The sequence below is a fragment of the Coenobita brevimanus genome, chromosome 98 (genome assembly GCF_032717465.1).
Source record: "Coenobita brevimanus isolate Jiangsu-jjx chromosome 98, ASM3271746v2, whole genome shotgun sequence".
Taxonomy (NCBI): Eukaryota; Metazoa; Arthropoda; class Malacostraca; order Decapoda; family Coenobitidae; genus Coenobita; species Coenobita brevimanus.
Window position 1 is genome coordinate 41,448,456 of NC_137051.1, and position 23,759 is coordinate 41,472,214.

The 23,759-nt window shown below is 43.8% G+C and overlaps 1 protein-coding gene across 1 annotated transcript in view; it reads left to right on the top strand.

The window, feature by feature from the left end:
- Positions 1-13,800, top strand: part of LOC145414049 (galactose-3-O-sulfotransferase 2-like) — a 47,403-nt gene extending 33,603 nt beyond the window's left edge. The window contains exons 8-9 of the mRNA XM_080283612.1: positions 607-719; positions 13,407-13,800. Coding sequence (XP_080139738.1) covers positions 607-719; positions 13,407-13,800 — 507 coding nt within the window. The remainder of the gene's footprint in view (positions 1-606; positions 720-13,406) is intronic.
- Positions 13,801-23,759: the final 9,959 nt, after the last annotated feature.

The window sequence follows — 23,759 nt, forward strand, 5'->3', positions numbered from 1 at the left end:
ACAGCTTTTCCTTGTCACTTTCTCATGGCCAGGACATATTCTAGTGCTAATCTCACACCACAACTCAGTATATAGATGAAGTGATGGCACTGTTAGCGTAAAAAGAACCTATGAATCATCAGTGACACAGGATTTAAAGAATTATGTTAAGTAGTAAAATTGTGAGTAATTTTGTTTTAAAGGTAAGTAACCAACGAAAGCAACATGAAAATCACAAGCTTTATAGGCAAGAAATGGGCCTACGTAACTCTAAACATGTTTTGCATTTGTACAGGTGTTTGTGTGTTTAGTCTCAGCCAGGCCACATACTGTATTGGTGTATTTAAAGAGCGTCCAAACACTCAATACAAAATGTATATAAATTATCATACAAGAGTAAATAACCTTTCGTCTAGGAGACAAAACCACCACCCCAAACACGCACACGCACACACACAACCTTTATGTCCTCATCAAAGCACACACACATATACACACACACACACACACTTTTAATCCTCATCAATGCACACACACACACACCTTTAATCCTCATCAAAGCACACACACACACACACACACACACACACACACACACACAGCTCACGTGCCTCTCCCTCTGTCCAGGTGGAGGGGTACACGACCAATGCCACCAGCGGGAACTGCACCCTCTACTCCATTTCTGAGCACGCCTTCATCAACAAACTCAGGGACAGACAACGCCAGCAAGTTGTTAAAAGGTGGGTCTCTCTCTCTCTCTCTCTCTCTCTCTCTCTCTCTCTCTCTCTCTCTCTCTCTCTCTCTCTCTCTCTCTCTCTCTCTCTCTCTCTTATCTGCGTGAGAGTGTATGTGTGACGCTGGACCTAGACTTGATAAGCCTTTCCCTGAGGGGCCAGCAATGCCCCTACGTGCCCCATATCTTCATGCATCAGCACTTAAGCACTAATGCCCACCATCCATATTGACATCACTCTTAGACTGTCTGTTATCAGGACTGGTGTGATGGTCGAGATTGCGTCGCTGCTCCAAGGCCCCAGAATAATGCCAATATGTTTGTTATTCATCATCATCATCATGGGGAGGGGGGGCAAATTCCCCGGGGGCCATAGCTTCGCTCACAATCTGACTCCACCCATGGGGGTCCCTTTCTGCAACCTTCCAGACCACGTGCCCACGTAAGTCCAGTTGGCACTGACGTATTTCATTGGCAACATGCCTCAGCTCAGTCTCACGGAGCAGTCGCTTGTTACGTACCCAGCCGTACCAGTGATATCCCATGATCCTGCGAAGGCACTTAGTACCAAAGGAGTTAATTCGCCACATCAAGTCACTGTTCAGTGTCCAATGCTCAGCCACAATACCTCTAAGACAGGGAGCACCAGTGCCTTGAAGATGCGGTTTTTCCTTCTTTTGCACAAATGACAACAAAGCCAAATGCCCGAGCTGAGTGAATGCATAGCCCCGTAGGCCAGACCGATGTGAAGAGAAATCTCATCATCTGATCTACCATTGTTCCTTACCACACTATCAAGGTAAATGAATCTTTCCAAGACTTCCACATTTTCACCTGGACAGACTGAACTGCTTCATCCAACAAGCCACCTAACGCCTGGACCTTGGTCTTGGCCCAAGAGACCTTTCATCCCAATGGCTTTGCATTGTCGTGAAATTCCTGGAGGGCACTCAGTAGTATCTCCAGCAATTCCGCTAGGATAGCAGCAGCAGCAGCAGCAGCAGCAGCAGAGTCGAGGTCAGTAACCTTGAAATTGCCAATTGATACTCCACAGTGAGTTTGACTCACAGGCCGACCAAGTACCCAGTCCATGCACGTGTTGAAAAGCATGGAAACAAAAATATCCCTGTCTTAAGCCAGTACTTATTGAGAAGAAGTCTAATGTTCTTCCTCCACACCTGACAGCACTATCAGCCCCGAATTCAGAACGACGGATTAAACCTCGGGTTTGAGCCTGGTTCAAACTACGAATTGGAGATTCGATCCCGAATTATAGCCTACGGTTTAGCCATATTTAAGTCGCTGGATTATATGAGAGATAATCCGAGACTAAGTTATCTGTGACATAACCCTCAGACTGAAGCAGGCATTCGAACACGGTTATCACAGCCAATCAGCACGCGCTATTTAAAATGACTGGGATTAGAATATGGCGGGAAAACCAGCCTCAAAAAAAAAAAAAAAAAAATCGCTCCCTGCCCAATTAGTGCATTAATGGCAAAAAAAAAATCAATATATAATACTATATGGCTATAACACGAGTGAATTAAAACAATACATCATAACTTCATGATGCAGTAAAGTTATACTTTAGTGGGGTGCATACTCGTACACTTTACTTTTGCAGTTCATTATTTCTGTATTACCACGTCAGCTATCACTCTCTCTGCCATATATGAATTTCGGTATCATATAAGCCCTAATGTTATAAGTTATTATCAGTTGTTCATTACTAATAAACATACAAGTCTCACATGTTGAAGCAAATTACGTCAAACCGCTTCGATCTAACTCCACGACAGGGGAAGGGGGTTTTCTAAATAGCTTGTTTGGATGAACTACCATTACTCATGCTTCTTTGAAACAAATATGAAATTCTGGTAAACCATATGTATTTTGGGTACCGGTACTAGAAATTATGCAGTAAATATTCATTGACAAAAACGTTTATATTACAGATATACGTAAGTTAGTACTTGCACAACCAACAGTTTTATGATACGAACGTACGGTGATATATAAGAAGTTACTATTTGTCCAGCTGACAGTTTTACGATATCGAGGTACAGTAAACCCTTCCATTGCCATGCCCAGCGTGTGACTGAGGACCCCCTCAGGTAGGCCACAGGGATGTAATCACGCTGTGTTGACAAACAGAAATCTGCAAACGCGCTACACTGAATTTCAAAGCGCTGTAAACTATAGGCGACGTTCAAGTTTTCGTGCAATACTGGATTTCAAAACGGCTACATACAGAAAAAAAAAAAAAACTAAGGCTAGAATGTCTGCACAACTGACAATGTTCTATGATAGAAAAGTAAGTTCCAGTGATAACAGGCTACTGTTTGGTTTGCACAGCTTTCTCAGTGTAGAGAGGACAAGGAAGTTTGATGTTTTATTTTTATGACATTATCAAACATATCACCCAATACTCTCCTCTCCACAAACTCTTCAGTCTGTAGAAATTTTTTGAAAGAAAAACCCTGTATTTATGCGGACACTTGCCAGCCTCAGTTTCCCCTCAGTCTCCTTGAGGCGGTTTAAACTGTGGACAGACTAAACTTGCCTCAGCGGCTCAAAACCTTGTTCTAATTATCTGTGATTTGGGGTAATGCTGTAATCCAGGGTTTAAGCCGGTGATCGAGTTCAAAACTGAGACCTGTATTTGGGCCTTAGTGATTGGATACAGGCCCGCAATCAGTCGGATTATCCCTGCAGGGATCCCACGGAGTCGCAAGAGTTTTTATAGTACCTCCCGACTTAATGAATCAAACGCTTAATTGAGATCCACATAGGCTGCAAGCAGACCTTGTTGATACTCAAGACAGCGTTCCATGAGAACTCGAGGAGCTAGGAAGCGGTCAACTGTAGACTTTTTGGGCGTGAATCTGGATTGCTCAGGCCTCAAACTTTAGCAAATGGTCTTGGATATGCTGTAGGTGAATGTGGGCAAGAACCTTGCGTGGCACACTGAGTGCTGTATTACAGAGGTAGTTACTACAGTCATGATCTCCTTTCCCTGTCCAGAATTCTGGATGGTGGTGACAAAACCTTTGTCAAGTTAGGACGAATGAAAGCAGTTCGTCAAATGGCTTCTATGACTGCATGCAGTGCCCTGATAATGGTTCCATTCCCGGCTTTGATCAGTTCTACTGGAATCCACAAACACCAGCAGTTCTACCACTTTTCAACCTATCCACTGCCTTCTTGATTTCCTCTAGAGAAGGCACGGTATCCTGAACTGGTGGGAGCAGTCAGTGGTTGTGCATCTATTGATGAAAACTCACCACTGAGAGGTTCAGCCTCAAGGTACTCAGCCCATCAAGCCCTATACTCACTAGTCCTGACACCAGCTGTCTATCTGTCCGAACAGACTTAACCTGTGAAGCAGGTCTGGAGTAGAGCTTTTTCAGGGCTTGGCATGCAGGTCGAAGTGCATTTGCATGAAAGCGACCCTCCACCTCCTCAGCGATTTCCCTGATATACTTCTCCTTGTCCCTTCTCTGAAATACTCGTGCCCATTGAAACAGAATTCTGTACTGCTCCAGATTTCCATCCGTCTGGCAGCACGACTTTCCTCAATTGTGGCCATTGTCCCCGGCGACACAAAATCCCTCCTTGATCTCGGGTGCTCTCCAGTGCACTCATCAGCTGGTGTCAAGGTAGCACATTTAAAGGTATCTCGTTGTTCAGCAGAGTCCTCAACAGTACTGAGCACTACAAACCGATTCCAAACTGCTGCTACATACTCATTAGCACTCTCCTCATCACCGAGTTTCTCAAGGTGGAACCGTTTCCCTGCAGCTTAGAAGATACTTTGTACTGAACATTAACTATACCATTTTCACTCTAACTTGGCCTAAAATTACCATATCTCCATCTTCAGTGCTATGTCACAGTTGATGAATACAAGAATTAGATGCTAGTCACGAAGAAGTGCCATGAACAGGACGTTGAGCTGTAGTATTGTCTTCCTGCCACTAAACTTTCGTGAAATAAGCTGAAAAAGGACGAGAATCTTGCCCAAGTTAGTGTAGAAGTAGTATAGTGCGGAGCACCTGGTTCTGTTATGTACTGTATAAAAATTGAAGGAGCTCATTCAATATTTGTGAATTAACTAATAAACTGAAATGCACTGAAGAAAGCAGTATCCGAATTTCCCTCAACTCTCCTCATTAACGGGGAAAATAGTGACATTATTTTGTAGCCTCTGCGTATCTGAATCATCCAGTATGAGTGTGTGTGTGTGTGTGTGTGTGTGTGTGTGTGTGTGTGTGTGTGTGTGTGTGTGTGTGTGTGTGTGTGTGTGTGTGTGTGTGTGTGTTTTATGGTACGTGGTGGAAAAGTAATAAAGTTTTACCGTAATATATTTAATTTAGGTGTTCATTACCACAGCCAGGGAACTCTCGGGTCCCTTTAGACAGGAAATGATGAGGTGAGGTGAGGTGAGGTGAGGTGAAGTGATGATGATGATGATGATGATGATGATGGGTTAAGGTTTTGATGATGGTGTTGATATTTATGATGATGGTGATGATGATGAAACTGGTGGTGGGAGAAGTGATGATGATGATGATGATGATGATGATGATGATGATGACAGTAGCAGCACTGGCGCAATATGATGATGATGATGGGAGATGATGATGATGGGAGATGATGATAGCGTTGGGAGATGATGATGATGATGATAGCGTTGGGAGATGATGATGATGATGATAGCGTTGGGAGATGATGATGATGATAGCGTTGGGAGATGATGATGATGATGATTGGGAGTCACTGATGGTGTGGGTTGGGATGTGATTAAACCCTTTCACCCCGAGGACTTGATTTTTTTTCTTCCCGTCATCTCCAAGCATTAGAATTTGACTCCAAGTTGAAAACAAAATCGTCTGAAGTTGAATAAAGTCGCCTGAAGTGAAGCTTGAAGTTGTAAAAATCGTCTGAAATTGAATGAAATCAACTGAAGTCGAACAAAGTCGTCTGAGATTAAGTAAAATCGTCCGAAGTTAAATAAAATGGTCTGAAGCTGAATAAAATCGTCTGAAGCCGAATAAAATAAAATTGTCTGAAGCTGAATAAAATTCTGAAACTGCATAAAATAAAATCGTCTGAAGCTGAATAAAATCGTCTGAAACTGAATAAAATAAAATCGTCTGAAGTTGATTAAATCTTCTGAAGTTGGATAAAATCGTCTGAAGCGGAATAAAATCGTCTGAAGTGAGATAATATCGTCTGAAGCGGAATAAAATCGTCCGAAGCTGAGCAAAATCGTTTGGAGTGGAGTTAAATCGTCTGAAGTTGGATAATATCCTCTGAAGCGGAATAAAATCGTCTGAAGTTGGATAAAATCGTCTGAGGTTTAATGAAATCGCATGAAGTCGAACGAACCATCCAAAGTTTAATAAAATCGTCTTAAGTTTAATAAGAATCCTCATGAGTAAATATTATCCGAATTTGAGGAAAATCGTCTGAAAAAAAGATGTCAGTTCCGTGTTGCTTTTATTTCTGTTGCTTCTTTCATCCTGGTTCACACACTTCAGTTCGGTGTGACAGGCCAACAGTGAGGGGATGTGAGCCAATCGTATCAGTATCCCCTTCCCCACGAGGGTGACTAATCTTGCGTAATACCGTGTACGAGGCTTCCCCCCCCCCTCGTTCCCCCACACTACTTTTCCAGGGAAGAGCTGCTATCTTGTGAAAATAGCTATAGTGTTTTGTATGTTTGTGTATATGTGTGTATACGCCTATGTGTGTAAGACTGAATCTGTCACTGGTTGTGCTTGTTATAAAAATATTATAAATCGAAAAATATTTTTGAGTGCGTTTATAAAAACAAAGTGCAGTAAAAGAATATATATATATATATATATATATATATATATATATATATATATATATATATATATATATATATATATATATATATATATATATATATATATATATATTACACGAATTAATTCAATGTACATACCTAATAGAAATGTTTCCTCTGAACTCAAATCTAGGCCTACATTTTCTTGGCCTTCACGCCCCTGCTTGGCCCAGGCTGTGGCGTATCCTGGCTGTGCCACTAACAGTACTGTACAACCTACTTCTGCTCCAGTACATGTAAATGCTGGGCAGTTTCGTTATTCCCATGGAAACAAAAGGCTGATAAAAGTGTACATATTACTTTCTGAAACTGGACGCCAAAAAATGCTGTTTACTTTGCCCCTTTTCTGTGGGTGTTCACTGACAAACTTGTCTTCAGATTTGTCCACTCACATATTTGCTTCACCACATCTGCATCAAAAAATAGGATGAAAGAGTCCAAAGGCGACACAATTTCAGATTCGCTGATCGCTGGGTTCAGCCCGAAAAACTCAGTCGTAAATTCTGGCACGTGGTTAGGACGTGTGTCAGCAAATATGTCGCTTATCAACCGCCAGCCACCTTCGATTTCTTTTTCATGAATATCATCAAATTAATCACTCTCAAGTTCTTCAATCGACGAGTCATTGATATCCGAGTCTTGGGCCGACGGCTGATAGCACTCATCACTCGAGGAATCGCGAGATTTCTCAAAAATATGTTGTGATTCGGCAATAATTCACTGTGGAGGGAACAACAGTACACTCCCATGTTACACACAGTCAAGACTGATCCTGGTGGGGTGCAAAGCTACTGTCCAACACACCGTCAATTACGTGCCTTCCCACATATGTTGGGATTGGCTGAAAAAAAAAAAAAAAAGTGGGTGGAGCTTAGTTTATCCTCAGTAGCATACGAGCCCCAGCACAATAAACTAAACCCTCTGCTGTCTCCTTTGGTGGCATTGATATATGACGACACAGAGGCGTCGTAGTGTGCTCACACTGGAGGGTTACGATGACGTATAAGCGTCATCGTGGCGAAGGGGGTAGTTGTTGCCCAGGCTCATCTGAAATGTGAACCCAGTGGACTGCAGGCTTAAGACGCCCTCCTCCTGCAGTCCACCAACCTCCGTTTCGGGTGTATGTGTTTAGGGGGAGGAGGGCGGGGGGGAGTTGAGGGACGTTTATATAACCGGGCAGCTCAAAGCCTAAAATTGTGCTTCACGATAATCATGCCTAATTTTGGAATCTTTTTTACTTTATTAAGAGCAGTCTATTCCGGGTTTGATGCAGATGGCCTAAACAATAGGCTAGTTAATGTGCTGCCTCGGAAATATTGTGATGCCTGAAAAACAAGTGAATGAAAAGTGGCTGTTCTTCTGAGGGTCTCAAAGTTTCCTATGTTGCCGAATGTGTTATTGTCTCCGAAAGTTCCGTTACTCCTATAGCCCTTCTGTGACTCAAAGTAAGATATTAATTAGAGTATTTAAAACTCACAATTGGTTGAAACTAACAAACCAAACAGATTAAAGTGTCAATCTGCCACTTTACTCAAACTAAAATTATTACGGAACTTTTAGAAGCAACAGTAGCCTACACTCGTCAGCCATAATTTCTGTTTACCTTTATCCACTTCCTGGCTTATGAAGGAAGTCTCAGCCAGAGTTTTAAGCTGAATTCAGACCTGTTTTTGACGAGCTTTTCCAGACAATACGGAATTAACAAGTGCCACAATGAGGTGTTTCCTTAGTAGTTTGGCAAAGTTTCAACCTGCCACATTAACATTTAACAAAAAGTCTTCGTTTAGTGTGAAATACTTGTCCTGCCTTCAGTTTAGCCAGCACTGGGGCCTGTCTTCTCATCGATTAAGGGAGCTCCCTAACACCTCTCCCTTGGTGATTTATTTTTGGATATGGGTGGTTAGCCTCTTTTTCTGCGTTGCGTGCAGAGTATGGCGATATTGGAAGGATATATGTAACACAGAAGATGACAGGAAGGTGTAATAAGCAACATAAATCGCTTAGGAAAAGGTATTAGGGAGCTTCCTTAACCGACGGGATTGCGAGCCTAGAGATAGAGGGTGAGGTGTTATGTCTGAACGAGTAATTCCACAGTTCACGCAGGATTAACGCGAAAAAAGCTCCCCGCCCCCAAGCATCTCTATCAAGGCACCTCTCCACTCCCTCTCGCCCCTTCAGCCAGCCCTCTCTAATGCTTCTACTCTCTCTCTCTCTCTCTCTCTCTCTCTCTCTCTCTCTCTCTCTCTCTCTCTCTCTCTCTCTCTCTCTCTCCAAATTCTCAATACTTTTTTTTTTCTACCTCCTCCTTAACTTCACTGAGGGTTCATCCTGCCCTCCCTTTGTACAAAACCAAACTACCTATAAGTGCAGAAGAACCCCGAGTGAACTCTTCCTCAAGGCCTGGGAAGCACGTAATGCGTTGGTTAGCGCATCCAGCTCGTAACTAGATAAACCCGAGTTCGATATTAATATTTAAGGACTGTACTCTTGTTTCTTCCCCTCTTCTCCCAGTTGACCCAGTAGTTAAATTTGTGATCTGTATGTAAACTGGTCATGGTCTAGGGGTGGACTGGGGGCTGACTTATCGATGCTTGTGAAGTTAATAGGCATCACATCAAAGAATTATCATCATCATCATCATCATCATCATCATCAACATCATCATCATCATCTACTTCTTGAGACTATCAGATTGTATGTAGGACTGGGGGTGGGATGATGGTAACTACACACACCCCCTCCTTGAAACACACACACACACACACACACACACACACACACACACACGACCATTGCACTTCAAAACAATGGCTTTTCTCACCTTTCTCCGGTCCAGCCTCTTAACCTGTTCTGTCTCAACCCAACTTATCTGTAGTGTAGAAGTACTGTGCAGGCTAATTCCATTTCTGTTTAGTCTGCGCGGGAAGCAATTGAGATCAGCGGTTGCACAGTCGTCAGTAAATTAACCCCATCACCACGAGCGATCTGCCTTGAATTGCATAAAATCATCATGCATTTGCAAGAACATTTAACATACGCATCTTAGTTTTGAAAATTGGTCAAACTCCATGACTCTATTTTCGTCATCTTGCAACTTCAGGTAACTCAGTGGCAGAATAAAAGTACTGTATACTACGGTTTCTCGTCCTTTTCGTGCAACTTCTTCGTGACTAGGATGATATGCAAGTTTTATTACTGCAACTCAAATTTCATGATGGAGAGATGGCCGTTTTAGGCAAAGTTAGCATAAAATGAGTATAGTAAAGGCTTCCCTGAGCAGAATGGAAGAACGTAACGGTAGATTTTTTTTTTTAATTAATTTGTCGCTCTGATGGGGTTAGGCCTTTCATTCCGACGACGCGTTATTCAGTATATGGAGAGGATGAGATCGAGGGCCGGGGTGGAGAGGTATGTACGGAAGGGGAGTGTGAGTTGGAGAGATGGCAGACAGACGGCGGAGGACAGAGTGACATGAGTCTTCTCATTTGTGGCCACCCCTCCTTGAATTAGTGTGTGTGTGTGTGTGTGTGTGTGTGTGTGTGTGTGTGTGTGTGTGTGTGTGTGTGTGGAGGTTTATAGGTACCTAAACACTCACTGTCTCTTCAGCTCGAGAGAGATATTTCGAATTGAAAGGTGTCATTAGGAACAAACCAACAAGCAGGTAATGGGACTACAGGGGTTGAATCTCACCTGTGTTTCTCTACCTGGCTTACCTGGGGATGGGATTAATTATTTTACCTGCCGGGTTAATGAGGGATGTTACCTGAGAGAGAGAGAGAGAGAGAGAGAGAGAGAGAGAGAGAGAGAGAGAGAGAGAGAAATGAAAGAAAAGAAAGGAAATTTAAGAAGTGATATTTCTACTACTAATACTTATCACCCAGACATTACCCTCACACTCTCACTTAAGGCCAATACACTAGATCACACACTACTAAATGTACTTAACTACGATGTACATTATAGAAAACATCAATTAAGAACTAAATAAGGACTAAATCAACTAATAATTAGGTACGAAATAAACCAAGGAAAAAAATTACTGAAAAAAAAATCAAGAAATGCACTGAGGATGAAAACAATCTAGAAATGCAGTAAGAAAAGATTAGTTAAGAAATGTAGTAAGATAAATATTAGCTAAGAAAAACACTGACAGACTCAACAGATCGCAATAAAAACAAAGAAACTCAATAGACAGCTGAGAAATACACTAACAAGCAAATAAACAAAGGAATACACTAAGAAGTACACTATAGTCGTGGCGCGCGACTCTGAGGTGGTTGTTATCGTGCCCTGGCAACCTGTCATTCAAAAGTGCGTCTGATTTCGTGTATAATATGAGACGCATGTGATTCGAGTATAATATGTTCGTGTATAATAGTATGCGTGTATAATATATTCATGCATAATAATATGATTCGTGTATAATATGATACTAAATCGGACGCACATTTTGAATGATAGGTTGCCAGGGTATGATAATGACAACCTCAGAGTCGTGCACCGCGACTCTAGTTGCCAGTATCATCACGAGGAAGCTCCCTAACACCTCTTCCATAGCGATTTATTTCTGGCTACGGCTGGTTAATATCCTTTTGTATGATAATAATGATAATAGATTGTTGGTGGAGAACAGAAAGAAATTGAGGAGATGGAAGGAGCACTTTGAGGATTTGTTGAAAGTAGAGAGTGACATCAGTGCGAGTATAAGTGGTTGGGGAATGGCTGAGAGAAGAAGAGATGAGAGGAGGGAGGAAGAGATCAGTAGGATGGAAGTAGTGGAGGCAATGAAGAAGATCAAGTTGGGAAAGGCCCCAGGAATTGATGGAGTGTGTGGTTAAATGCTGAGGTATGGGGGTGAGATTGTTGTGGAGTGGATATGGAAGTTGTGTAGATTGGCTTGGGAAGAGGGAAGGGTTCCAGAGGACTGGAAATCAGGTATAATTGTTCCTTTATATAAAAGAAAAGGGGAGAGAGAAGTATGTGGTAACCATAGGGGTATTTGCCTTCTTAGTGTGACTGGTAAAATATATGGTAGAATACTCATTGACAGGGTTAGGCATATAGGAGGAGCTAGTTGGAGAAGAACAAGGGGGATTTAGGAAGGGAAAAGGGTGTGTAGATTAGATATTCGTTCTCAGATGTTTAGTGGAGAAGTATCTAGAGAAGGGAAAGAAAGTGTATGCTGCCTTCATGGACTTGGAGAAAGCTTATGACAATAGATAGGCAAGGTATGTGGAAGGTATTAAGAATATATGGAGTGGATGGGAAATTGTTGAATGCTGTGAAGATTATTTATGAAGGAGCTAGGGCTACGGTGGGAGTGGATGGTGAGCTGAGTGAGTTCTTTGATCTCAATGTGGGACTGAAACAGGGTTGTGTGATGTCTCCATGGCTGTTTACTATATACATGGATGGGGTTGTAAAGGAGGTGCAGGGTAGGGCAGTGGATGTGGGGTTGGCTCTAATGAATGAGGGTGAGATTTGGAAGATTCCGGTGTTGCTGTTTGCTGATGATACAGTACTGTTGAGTGAAGATGACTGGGAGTTGCAAGGTTTGGTGAATGAATTTGGGACAGTGTGTAGAAGGAGGAAGCTGAAAGTTAATGTAAACAAAAGTAAAGTTACGGTGTTTGAGAAGAATGAAGTCACAGAATGTACAGTGAGGTTGGATGGTGAGGATATGGAGAGTGTGAGTGCATTCAAGTACTTGGATAGTGTGATGAGTAAGGATGGAACTTTGGGGGATGAAGTGCGTGAAAGGGTACAGCAGGGAAGGAAGGTTGTTGGTTCACTGAAAGCAGTGATGAGAAATAGGAAGGTGAGTATGGAAGTTAAGAAGTCACTGCATGATAGTATTGTGATCCCAACCCTGACGTATGGAAGCGAGATGTGGACCTTGCAAGAGGGGAACAAGTCAAGAGTGAGAGCAGTGGAAATGAGTTACTTGAGAGGAGAGTGTGGAGTGACATGGAGGGACAGGTTGACGAATGAAGAAGAGAAGGAACGTTGTGGGGTGGATGTGGATGTGGTTGAGAAGATTAGGTGAAATACACTGAGGTGGTTTGGACACGTGGAGAGAATGGAGAATGAAAGACTGACTAAGAGGGTGTATGTAGGTGAGGTGGAGGGAGGGAGAGGGAGAGGTAGACCGAGGATGAGGTGGAGGGATGGAGTTGAGAGGTATATGAGGGAGGGGGGGGTGAGTTGGTGGGAGGGTAGTCAAATGGTGGGTGACAGAGCGACTTGGAGGCGTTTTGTCTGCGGCCACCCTATGCGGGATTAGGGCGTCGGGCTATAGATAGATAGATGATACTTAAGCAGAGTATGGCGATACTGGAAGAATTTATGTAACACAGATGAGGAGAGAAAGGTACAATAAACATAATAAATCGCTTAGGGACAGGTGTTTGGGAACTTCCTCAACCGTATTTTTGTACCCGGGAGAGGACAAAGCCAGACCAGAACACCCAAGTCGGTTCCAACAATTTCCCGGCGCCTATGTTACCTGATGATGCCAGGGGATATGACCGATTCGGCTTGATTCGGACATATAATCTCAATAAAATCAGTTCTGTATTTGCGTAACAATATCTGTATCCCAGAAGCAAATCCAAGTGGGGCCGAAACTGTTGCATCTTCTCATGAAACATTCCCATAAGTGTGCGTAGTTCTTCCCTGCTTCAAGAGTCAAAGTCGGATCGAAATTGTTGCATTATCTTGACGAAACTTTTGTTTCTCATCAAACAACATTAAATTTTCCAGTTTTAGGTATGTTTATTCTTCCAAGTGAGTAATTTTAGACTTTTGTTTCAGGTTTGGTCTACGTGAGCCGTCAGCAGGTGCCTTACCCCCTGGCGCTGTTGCTCTGGGCGGGCCTGGTGGCATGACCCCCGAGGAGGCTGTTAAGGTCTTGAAGAAATCACTCGTACACGCCAACACAGCACCACAAGGAAAATCTGGAGTGCCACCACAAAAATCAGGAGTGCCACCACAAAAATCGGGAGTGCCACCACAAAAATCGGGAGTGCCAGCACAAAAATCGGGAGTACCTCCACAAAAATCAGGAGTACCCCCAAAAAAATCAGGAAAATCACCACAAAAATCGGGAATCCCACCCCCAAAAACCAGAAGTACCATCCCAAAAATCAGGAGTACCACCAAAAAAATCAGGAGTACCACCAAAAAAATCAGGAGTACCACCACGTAAATCAGGAGTACCACCACGTAAATCAGGAGTTAACACCAGGGAAGCAGTGAGGAGTTAAACCCTATTAGTCCAAGTAACAGTAAAATAGGAAAAGTTAACTCTCGACCTCACCCAGAGTTTTAGTTCTCCACCGATAGATGTCGTGCCGTAGCGGAGGCCTTACAAGAAAACCGTCCTCCACCACCACAGAAGTCAGGAAAAATCTCCAGGAAAATACTAGCACGAAAACCAGGAAAAGTGAAACCATAAATCACATCCAAAACTTTTTATATCTTAACCAACAGACGTCGTTCCTTTTTAGAAGCCTTAACGAAAACTCCCGGCCATTTCAAACACCCCATCACGAAAGTCATGAAAAGTTAGCCCGCGAATCACATCCAGCACTTTATCCTCTAGTGTTAGGGATATCATTTTATTTGAATTCTATAACACCTTCAGCCCGAGGACGTCTTTTTTATCTTTGCCACTGACATAACATTCAAATCCCCAGATACTTTTCAAAATAGTGAGGTCGGGTCTTGCCTTCATTGGCCGCCTCACAAGTAGAAGTGTCCCAAGGTTGACTCAAAGCTGGTGGTGGATTTATAAAAGTGAAAGAAGAAAAATGCAACTGTACCGGGGAAAAAATGAAAAAAATACATTCTCGCAGTGAAGAGGTTAATGATGCACGTGTCTCTAGGTGACAATAGCGAAGGGAAGAAATCGCGACGTGGTTTTAAACAAGACTAAATTCGTTCGTTGACTTTATAGAATGAATGGATGATCCTCTAGCTGATTGCACGGTCTGAATAACCCCTTCACTCCGATGATAAGCATTTTTTAGCTTGTTCTTGTCACCTTCAGACGACTGTATTCAGCCTGAGAGGGATTTTTCGACGGGGGGGGGGGATTTAGCCTCATAAACCCCTCCACTTAATGTATTTTCACTTTTTTTTTTTTGGTACTCCCCAGTTATTCATTATTATTATTTTTTTTTTTTTTTGTAATTTGAGGGTTAGTTACAGCCTTCACTATCTGTGAGCTGAGTGAAATCGCCGTGTGGAAGCCAGACTGACAAAAAAAAGATGTCATTGGATTGAAGGGGTAAAGAAATGAGTGTGTGTGTGTGTGTGTGTGTGTGTGTGTGTGTGTGTGTGTGTGTGTGTGTGTGTGTGTGTGTGTGTGTGTGTGTGTGTGTGTGTGTGTGAGAGAGAGAGAGAGAGAGAGAGAGAGAGAATGAGTGTGCTAATACTGTGATTATTATACACTCAGATTTCAATGATTTTCTTTTTTAGTTATTTTATTTAAAGTTATTCTATTACACTCTAATGGCCATATACTTACTATAGTCGTGGCGCGCGACTCTGATCGTGCCCTGGCAACCTACCCGTCAACAGTGAGTCCGATTTCGTGTATAATGAGACGCATGTGATTCGTGTATAATATATTCGTGTATAATAATATTCGTGTATCATATGATACGAAATCGGACGCACTTTTGAATGGTGGGTTGCCACGTTACGATAATGACAACCTCAGAGTCGTGCGCCGCGACTATAGCAAGTGGCCTGGGGGGAAGGGAGATGGAAGGCGAGCCCTGATTTTTTTACCATATAATTTTTGAAGCAAGTGATGAAGACTAAAGAAAAAAAAAAAGTGTCTGCCTCCTTTACATATCTGCAAACCGCTGGCTATAATGTGGGACGCAGGCTAATCACGTATAATCATCACTGGCACTCCTTATATATCCGTCCAGAATTAGGGACCTGTCTCCATTGCGGTTGAAGCTGTGGCCGATTCCTGTTTTCTTTTGACGGTCTCTTGGCGTTTTCTTTTGACTGTCTTTACGCGCTTTCTTTTGACTGTCTCGGAGTTTACTTTTGAAGGTCTCTTGGTGTTTTCTTTTGGCTGTCTCTTGGCGTTTTCTTTCGACTGCCTCCGCGTTTTCTTTTGGCAGTCTCTTGGCGTTTTCTTTCGACTGCCTCCGCGTTTTCTTTTGGCAGTCTCTTGGCGTTTTCTTTCGACTGCCTCCGCGTTTTCTTTTGGCGGTCTCTTGGCGTTTTCGTCAGCCCAGGGTAGACTTTCCTATCTGGGAGGGGTTACATGGAGCCTTAACACACACCTTCAGTACGAGAGGCCTTTACTATATTAAATAATCTGACACCAGTAGGAATAAGCTGTAACTTCACTACAAAGATGAAAGTAATATTCTGATTCACTACAACGATGAAACTAATATTCTGATTCACTACAACGATGAAATTAATACCTTGACTGACTACAACGATGAAGTCAATATTCTGATTCACTTCTATTTCCTCCTGTGAATGCCATTTTGTTTTTACACGCCGGAAAAAAAGGAAAAAAACATTAATTTTATTGACTGTCTTGGCGCGTGAAGAACCAGTTACTGAAGTTTGTCTACGCTGCCTCTTAACACCACTTATAAGCGATTTATTTTGCCTATTTCTCCTTAACAGTTCTCTTTTATGTGTTCATATCGTTTAAATGTCGACATAGTTTGCATCAATCACACACAAAAGCATGTTGAGGTTTAATGGGGAGACTAATTCGCTTTGGATAAGGTGTTAGAGGTTTCCAAAGCAAATTATATTACGACCGTGTGTTCTTGTCGTGTGGAGAGCCAATTACGCAAGTTTGTTTCCATACCCTGGGAAAAACATGGATCTTACTGGGAATCCGGTTTGCGCCATCGTTACCTTTGTTTACAGTGAAGCAACAGTGATTCCCGCCATTCCTCGTGCTGGCCAAGACGCTGACAACGAAGCCACTTCGTCCCTACACCCTTTTCACGCTAACTTGGCCCAAAACTGCCCTCTCCATCATGAATGTTGAGCTGTAAGAATACGTTAGCTCCAGAATACATCGCCTGTCATGAAGAAGTGCTATAGAAAACAATGTAGACTCACGGAACTGTCTTTTACCGTCACTAATCTACGTGAAATTAGCTGCAAAAAAAAGAGACATACTTCTGGGCCACGTTAGAGTGAAAAAGAGTATGACAAGCTTCCGTGCCCCCCTCCTCCAGTGTCCATCTTGGCCATCACTGTGCTGTCTCATTCCTACGATTTCCCTCAGTCCACTCCTATTCCACATCCACCTTTTCTTGGGTGGAGAATGAAACCACCAGAATTTGCCTAGAGGCCCTAGACCCATCCACTCCCTACATCTTGTTAACAACCTGTGCACTCCCACCAACACACCACACACACCAATACACCACATCGATACACCACACCCTCCAAAACACCACACACACCAATACACCACATCGATACACCACACCCTCCAAAACACCACACACACCAATACACCACACACAATACACCACATCGATACACCATACCCACCAATACACCACATACACCAGTACACCACACACAATACACCACATCGATACACCATACCTACCAATACACCACATCAATACACCACACACACACTAATACACCACACCCCTACACCACCCTCACCAATCACCACACACAGTAATACATCAGTTACCTCTGAAAATTATGAACACAGGTATTTTCATGGTTGGAGGGGGACCGGATGCTGCGTCTCATTCCCCAGTATGGTGCCTGACCTGCTGGAGCCTGAGTCTGTATGTACAAAGATTTCCATTCCTTTATCTCAAAACCTGGATATTATCTGACGGGGGTCGAGGATGGGGGCTGGGAACCCCTCTTTGGACCTACCACATGCAGTGCCTATAGCGTACCTTAGCCTGAGAATAGGCCTATACTATAATATTCCATTCTCATATCTTGAAATCTGTGAGTGTTGTGTTGTGTGCCGCGGATGTGCCTCTTCCCCCAAATTCCTAATACAGTAGTAGGTTCTGTGGCAGCGGTTCATTGCTTTCGACTTTGTGTCTGGCCAGGCAAAATTTCGCATGTTTGTCTTGAAAACTGTGAATAATTTTTGGTCTGGGGTTGGGGTTGGGAACTGCGCCCCCTCCCCAAAACCCCGCTCACTGTCCATTTGGTGTTCGTGCCCTTTCTTTGAGCCATGTATATCCACACCCATGCAACTATTTAACCCTGTACATGATAAATGGACGGCAAATAAACAAACAGGCAAACAGGTAGACAGTCACAGTTGGATGGATATAGTCAGTGATTGTAAGAAAGCCAGATGTGGAAGTTGATGCAGCCATGGAACTGGCGGTGGTTCGAGATGTTTGGATGAGTATGTACAAAGGAGCACATGACAAAGGTCAGCACCCTATTTTCAAACCTTATACTGTACAGTCACTCACCTGATACTATACATAATGTGAACTGCATTTATAAGGAATGTAACAAAACAAAGCAAAAGCATATGATTGCACCTCTGAGGTGGTGCCAGGATTCGGTTGCTTAGATGATGTGTGATTAAATGTGTGGCCCATTTCACTGGGCATGCTCTTGATAGTTCTTCCTCTATCGTGCTCCTTTTCACTGCTTTCTGGACCCTGTCTCACGCCATCCTCAGGTGGGTAATGGAGGTCAGGAGGTTAAAGGTACAGCTGGCTTATCACTGATTTGCAATTTTGATTCTCAAAGCCAAATGCTTAATAGGATTATTAGTCTAACTGGCTTTCTGGTTAGTGATAATCTCTGAGAATAGTTTTATATGAATGAAATGTTCCCGATACTTGGGTATGCACTGTATAATAAGCAATATAAATAATATTTTTATACCAATCCTGTTTCTAACTTTTCCTGAAATCCACAGACAGACATATATAGACTGATAAGTAAATGGATCTTCAGTTTGGCTCTCTGTTGTTGTTGTTTTTTTTCTTGGAAGGAATGGTTTGTTGGCTCCTGGCCTTTGGTTCTTTCTTTCTTGCATAAAAAAAGACATAAGCAATGATAAGGATATAAATGTGTGCAAAATAAATCACAGAAACAACTACAATAAAGTCTCCATAGCCAACAGGAATAATGTCGTTTGTGTCATAGGCACAGGGAAATTATACACAATCAAAATACAGTAGTAGGCCTATCGGTAGGGTCAATAAAAAAAAAATGCGCAAGAGGGGTCTGGATGTATCCGAAATCAGCGGTATTGCTTCCGAGATCCCTGTTTGGAAATATTAATCATACCCACTACGCACTGTCCCAACCAAGCCTTATATGGCATCTAATCAATCATAAACAAAGCAGGTTATTAGCAGACTTTCATTTCTCATTGTCCATGGTGTCAGACTCTTTCGCGCCAAATGTGCACCAAATTTCATCGACTGTACACTGAGCAGGATAAATAGACGATGGATGCTGATCTTGTGTACTGTACACCTAAAGGCTGACCATAAGAAGAACAACTCACTGGGCAACGTCCTTCCTATACTGAACTACTGCTGTTGGAGCCTGTGACAGCGTGGGGTGCGGATGTAACAATACACTGTCCCTGCAATGGTAGAGCTTCGGTATTTCATGCTGGTTAACTTTTGACTGTTTTATTCAGCAGAGAGATGTCTTGCGGAGGCAAAGACTTAGATCACAATAGTTTACGCTGTTAGGATCATGTTAGGTTTGGCTATCAGAGCTGGGCCAGGTTGGATTGGAGGAAAGAAAATGCGATCATCCTGGGAAGAGGAAGCTTAGCTAGTAGTGAAATTCCTTAATTCTTGTCCTGGCTTAGAGATGAAGGTGTCTATAACCATTATTTCGTGGCCGACGATTATGATGAGTACTCCACCACCACCACGACCATTAAGGAATTTTTGGAGGATTTATTTGCAGATTTAAAAAAAAAAAAAAAAAAAGCAAAATGCGTGAGATGCCTTCATCGTTTACAAATGGACAATGGTGAAAAGACTAAACACAGAGCGAATTCTTTCTCACCAGGAACATATCAACAAATAATTGGCATATGACAATTCCAACATGTCCTCCACTGAGTCACGCTTATGCAAATTGACTGACGTCATATCAGACGTAGGGAACTTCACTACCTAGCAATAAATTAGTTGTGGTCCACTGGTTTACTTAGGGTTCAAATGGTGATCTAGAGGTGGTAGTGGTGTACTCGTATCTGCGGCAGTAGCAAAGGAACCATCCCCTTTGAAAAGTCTCCGGATTTTCATCCGAAGAACGTAGGATCCATAGCCGGGTGTTTGGCTTCACAGGCTGACATCCCTATAGCGTTTGAATGTGGGCTTACCGGACGTTCAGCTCAAAACCTTCCGCTGTGGGAGGGAGATTCTTCAGGCTATGAGCTGCAGTTGCCTTCCGCCTTATCGTCTTGGCAGACCACACATCGACTCACACGTCAGACACAATATTGTCCATCTTAATACTTCCATTGCTCCATCATCACCATTACTCCATCACCACCACCATCATCACAACCACCATTATTCCATCATCACCACCACAACTGTTACTCAACCACCACAACCATTACTCCACCACCACCACCAACACCAATACTCCACCACCACCACCAACACCAATACTCCACCACCACCACCAGCAGTGCTCCACCACAACCACCACCAACACTCCACCACCACCACCAGTACTCCACCACCACCATCACCACCACTACCACCACCACCACCGCCACTACCACAACCACCACCAACACTCCACCACTACCACCAGTCCTCCACCACCACCAGTCCTCCACCACCACCAGTCCTCCACCACCACCAGTCCTCCACCACCACCAGTCCTCCACCACCACCAGTCCTCCACCACCACCAGTCCTCCACCACCACCAACACTCCACCACTACCAACACTCCACCACTACCAACACTCCACCACTACCAACACTCCACCACTACCAACACTCCACCACTACCAACACTCCACCACTACCAACACTCCACCACTACCAACACTCCACCACTACCAACACTCCACCACTACCAACACTCCACCACCACCACCACCAGTACTCCACCACCGCCACCAGTACTCCACCACCACCACCACCACCACCATCACCACCACCATCATCACCACCACCACCACCACACCACCACCACCATTATTCCATCATCACCACCACAACCGTTACTCCACCACTACCACCACAACCATTACTCCACCACCACCACCACAACCATTACTCAACCACCACCACCACAACCACCACCACCAATACTCCACCACCAGCAGTGCTCCACCACAATCACTATCAATACTCCACCACCACCACCAACAACAACAATCCACCATCACCACCACCACCACCAGTACACCACCACCACCGCCACAAGTACACCACCACCACCATCACCATCATTATTCCATCATCACCACCACAACCGTTACTCCACCACCACCACCAGCACAACCACCACCACCAATACTCCACCACCACCAGCAGTGCTCCACCCCAACCATCACCAATACTCCACGACCACCACCACCATTACAACCATTACTCCACCAACACCACCATTACTCCACCAACACCACTATTACTCCACCACCACCACTCCACCACCACCACCACAACAACCACCATTACTCCATCACCACCACCACCACCACCATTACTCCATCACCACCACAACCATTCCTCCACCACCACAACGACCATCATTACTCCACAACCACCACCACCATCACCAACATTACTACACAACCACCACCACCATTACTCCACGACCACGACCCCCACAACTACCACCACCACCATTACTCCACCACACCACCATTACTCCACCACGACCCCCACAACTACCACCACCACCATTACTCCACCACACCACCATTACTCCACCACCACCACCACAACAACAATTACTCCACCAACACCATCCCCACAACCATTTCTCCACCACGACCACCACCACTACCATTCCCCCCCACCACCACCACCAATATCTCACCACCACCATCACCATTCCTCCATCACCACCACAACCATTACTCAACCAGGAGTAGACTGTAGCACCAGTCGAGCAGGGCAGTACTCCCGAGGTGGATGAAAAGCTGATGACAGGGAGTGCTGGAGCTCCCGTTTCATCAGCCCTCAGGACTAGTTCCTCACCATCCTCCTTTGCTGAACTTTTTCAATGTCTCAGTTACACAGAGAGTAGGCCAGCATGCTCTCCAGTACAAATTTCTCTAACTATCTACACCAAACTACATGCTCAGTACACACTACACTTCCTTTTCCAAAATTCAAAAAATTATGGCGTCTCATCACCAAGCCTCGGAGTCCCCAGGGGGGAGGACCATAAATGCCCCCACCATCCGCCCCTCTCCCAGTGACGACTCGAGGTGCCTGGAACCACTGTCTGACTCTCTTCTTCTTCATTTCTGCAACATTCGCGGCCTTTCCTCTAACTTTCGCTCTGTTGAGCACCACCTCTCCTCCTTTAAACCTCATCTTCTTTTTCTAACTGACACTCAGCTGTCTGAGACAACTGACAGCAAACCCTTTTCTGTATCCTCCTACTTTCTCTATACTCATTTCAAAGCCAAAGGTGGCTGTTGTGTATATATATATACGCAACACCTTATCTTGCTCTCGTGTTCCTGAACTCGATTCTTCTGAATTCTCTACACTCTGACTTCGGCTTTCCTGTCATTCTCTGACTAAATATATCTGTGATGTTTACTTATCCCCTAATTCTACTGACTATCAAAAATTCTTTGACTATTTTACTTCTACGATGGAACACATTCTATCCATTTCTCCTTTCTCTGAAATCTCCATTTTAGGAGATTTTCAATGTTCACCACCACCTTTGGCTCTCCTTTCCTTTCACTGATACACCTGGTGAACAAGCCTACATCTTTTCTATCTTAATGTCCTAGAGCAGCTTGTACAGCACCCTACCCGTATCCCTGACCGCCTTGGAGAGAGCTCCAACATACTTGACCTCTTCCTCACAACTAATCCTTCTGCTTACTCTGTTAATCTTTCCTCTCCGTTGGGCTCCTCTGATCACAACCTTATCACCTTAACCTGTCCTATCACTCCGGTACCGCCTGGGGACCCTCCAGGGAAATGTCGTCTGTGGCATTTTGGAGCCGCGGACTGGGAGGCCATCAGGCAGTACTTCTTTGATTTTCCCAGGAATGATTATTGCTTCCATGGCCGTGAGCCATCTGAGTGTGCCTTGCGCATTACGGAGGTTATTCTCTCGGTCATGGAAGCATACATTCCTTTCTCATATCCTCTGACTAAAGCAAAAAAGCCTTGGTTTAATCACGCTTGTTCTAATGCTGTCCACAACAAGGAGAGGGCCTACAAAAGGTACCGGAGCCAACCCACCCCTGAATCACATCATCTTTACGTTTCTGCCCGGAATCGTGCTAAGTCTGTTCTTCGCTCTGCTAAAAATAATTTCATTCATACTAAATGCTCTCAACTCTCCAACTCGAATTCTTCCCGCTCCTTCTAGCATCTTGCCAAAAACCTTCCTAACAACTTTACCTCATCATCCTTCCCTCCTCTTTTCTACTCTGATGGCTCTGTAGCTATTTCTTCTAATGATAAAGGAGATCTCTTCGCACAGACTTTGTCCTCCAATTCCACCTTAGACGATTCCGGTGCTGTTCCTCCCTCACTTCCCCCCTCTGACTTCCTCATGGCTGACATTAAAATTTCTTCAGCTGATGTATTTTCTGCCATCACTGGCCTCAGTACTAACAAGGCATATGGGCCTGATGGTGTCCCTCCTGTTGTTCTCAAGAACTGTGCTTCTGTGCTTACACACTGCCTAGGTAAACTCTTTCGCCTTTGTCTGTCAACTTGTACCTTTCCTTCTTGCTGGAAGTTTGCTCTCATTCAGCCAGTCCCAAAGAAAGGTGACCACTCCCAACCCTCCAACTATCGTCCAATTTCTTTAACGTCCTGTATTTCAGAAGTTTTCGAGTCAATTCTCAATAGAAAAATTTTAAGGCATCTTTCCTATCACAACCTTCTTTCCGATCGTCAGTGCGGGTTCCGTCAGGGACGCTCCACTGGCGATCTTCTTACCTACCTTTCAGACTCCTGGTC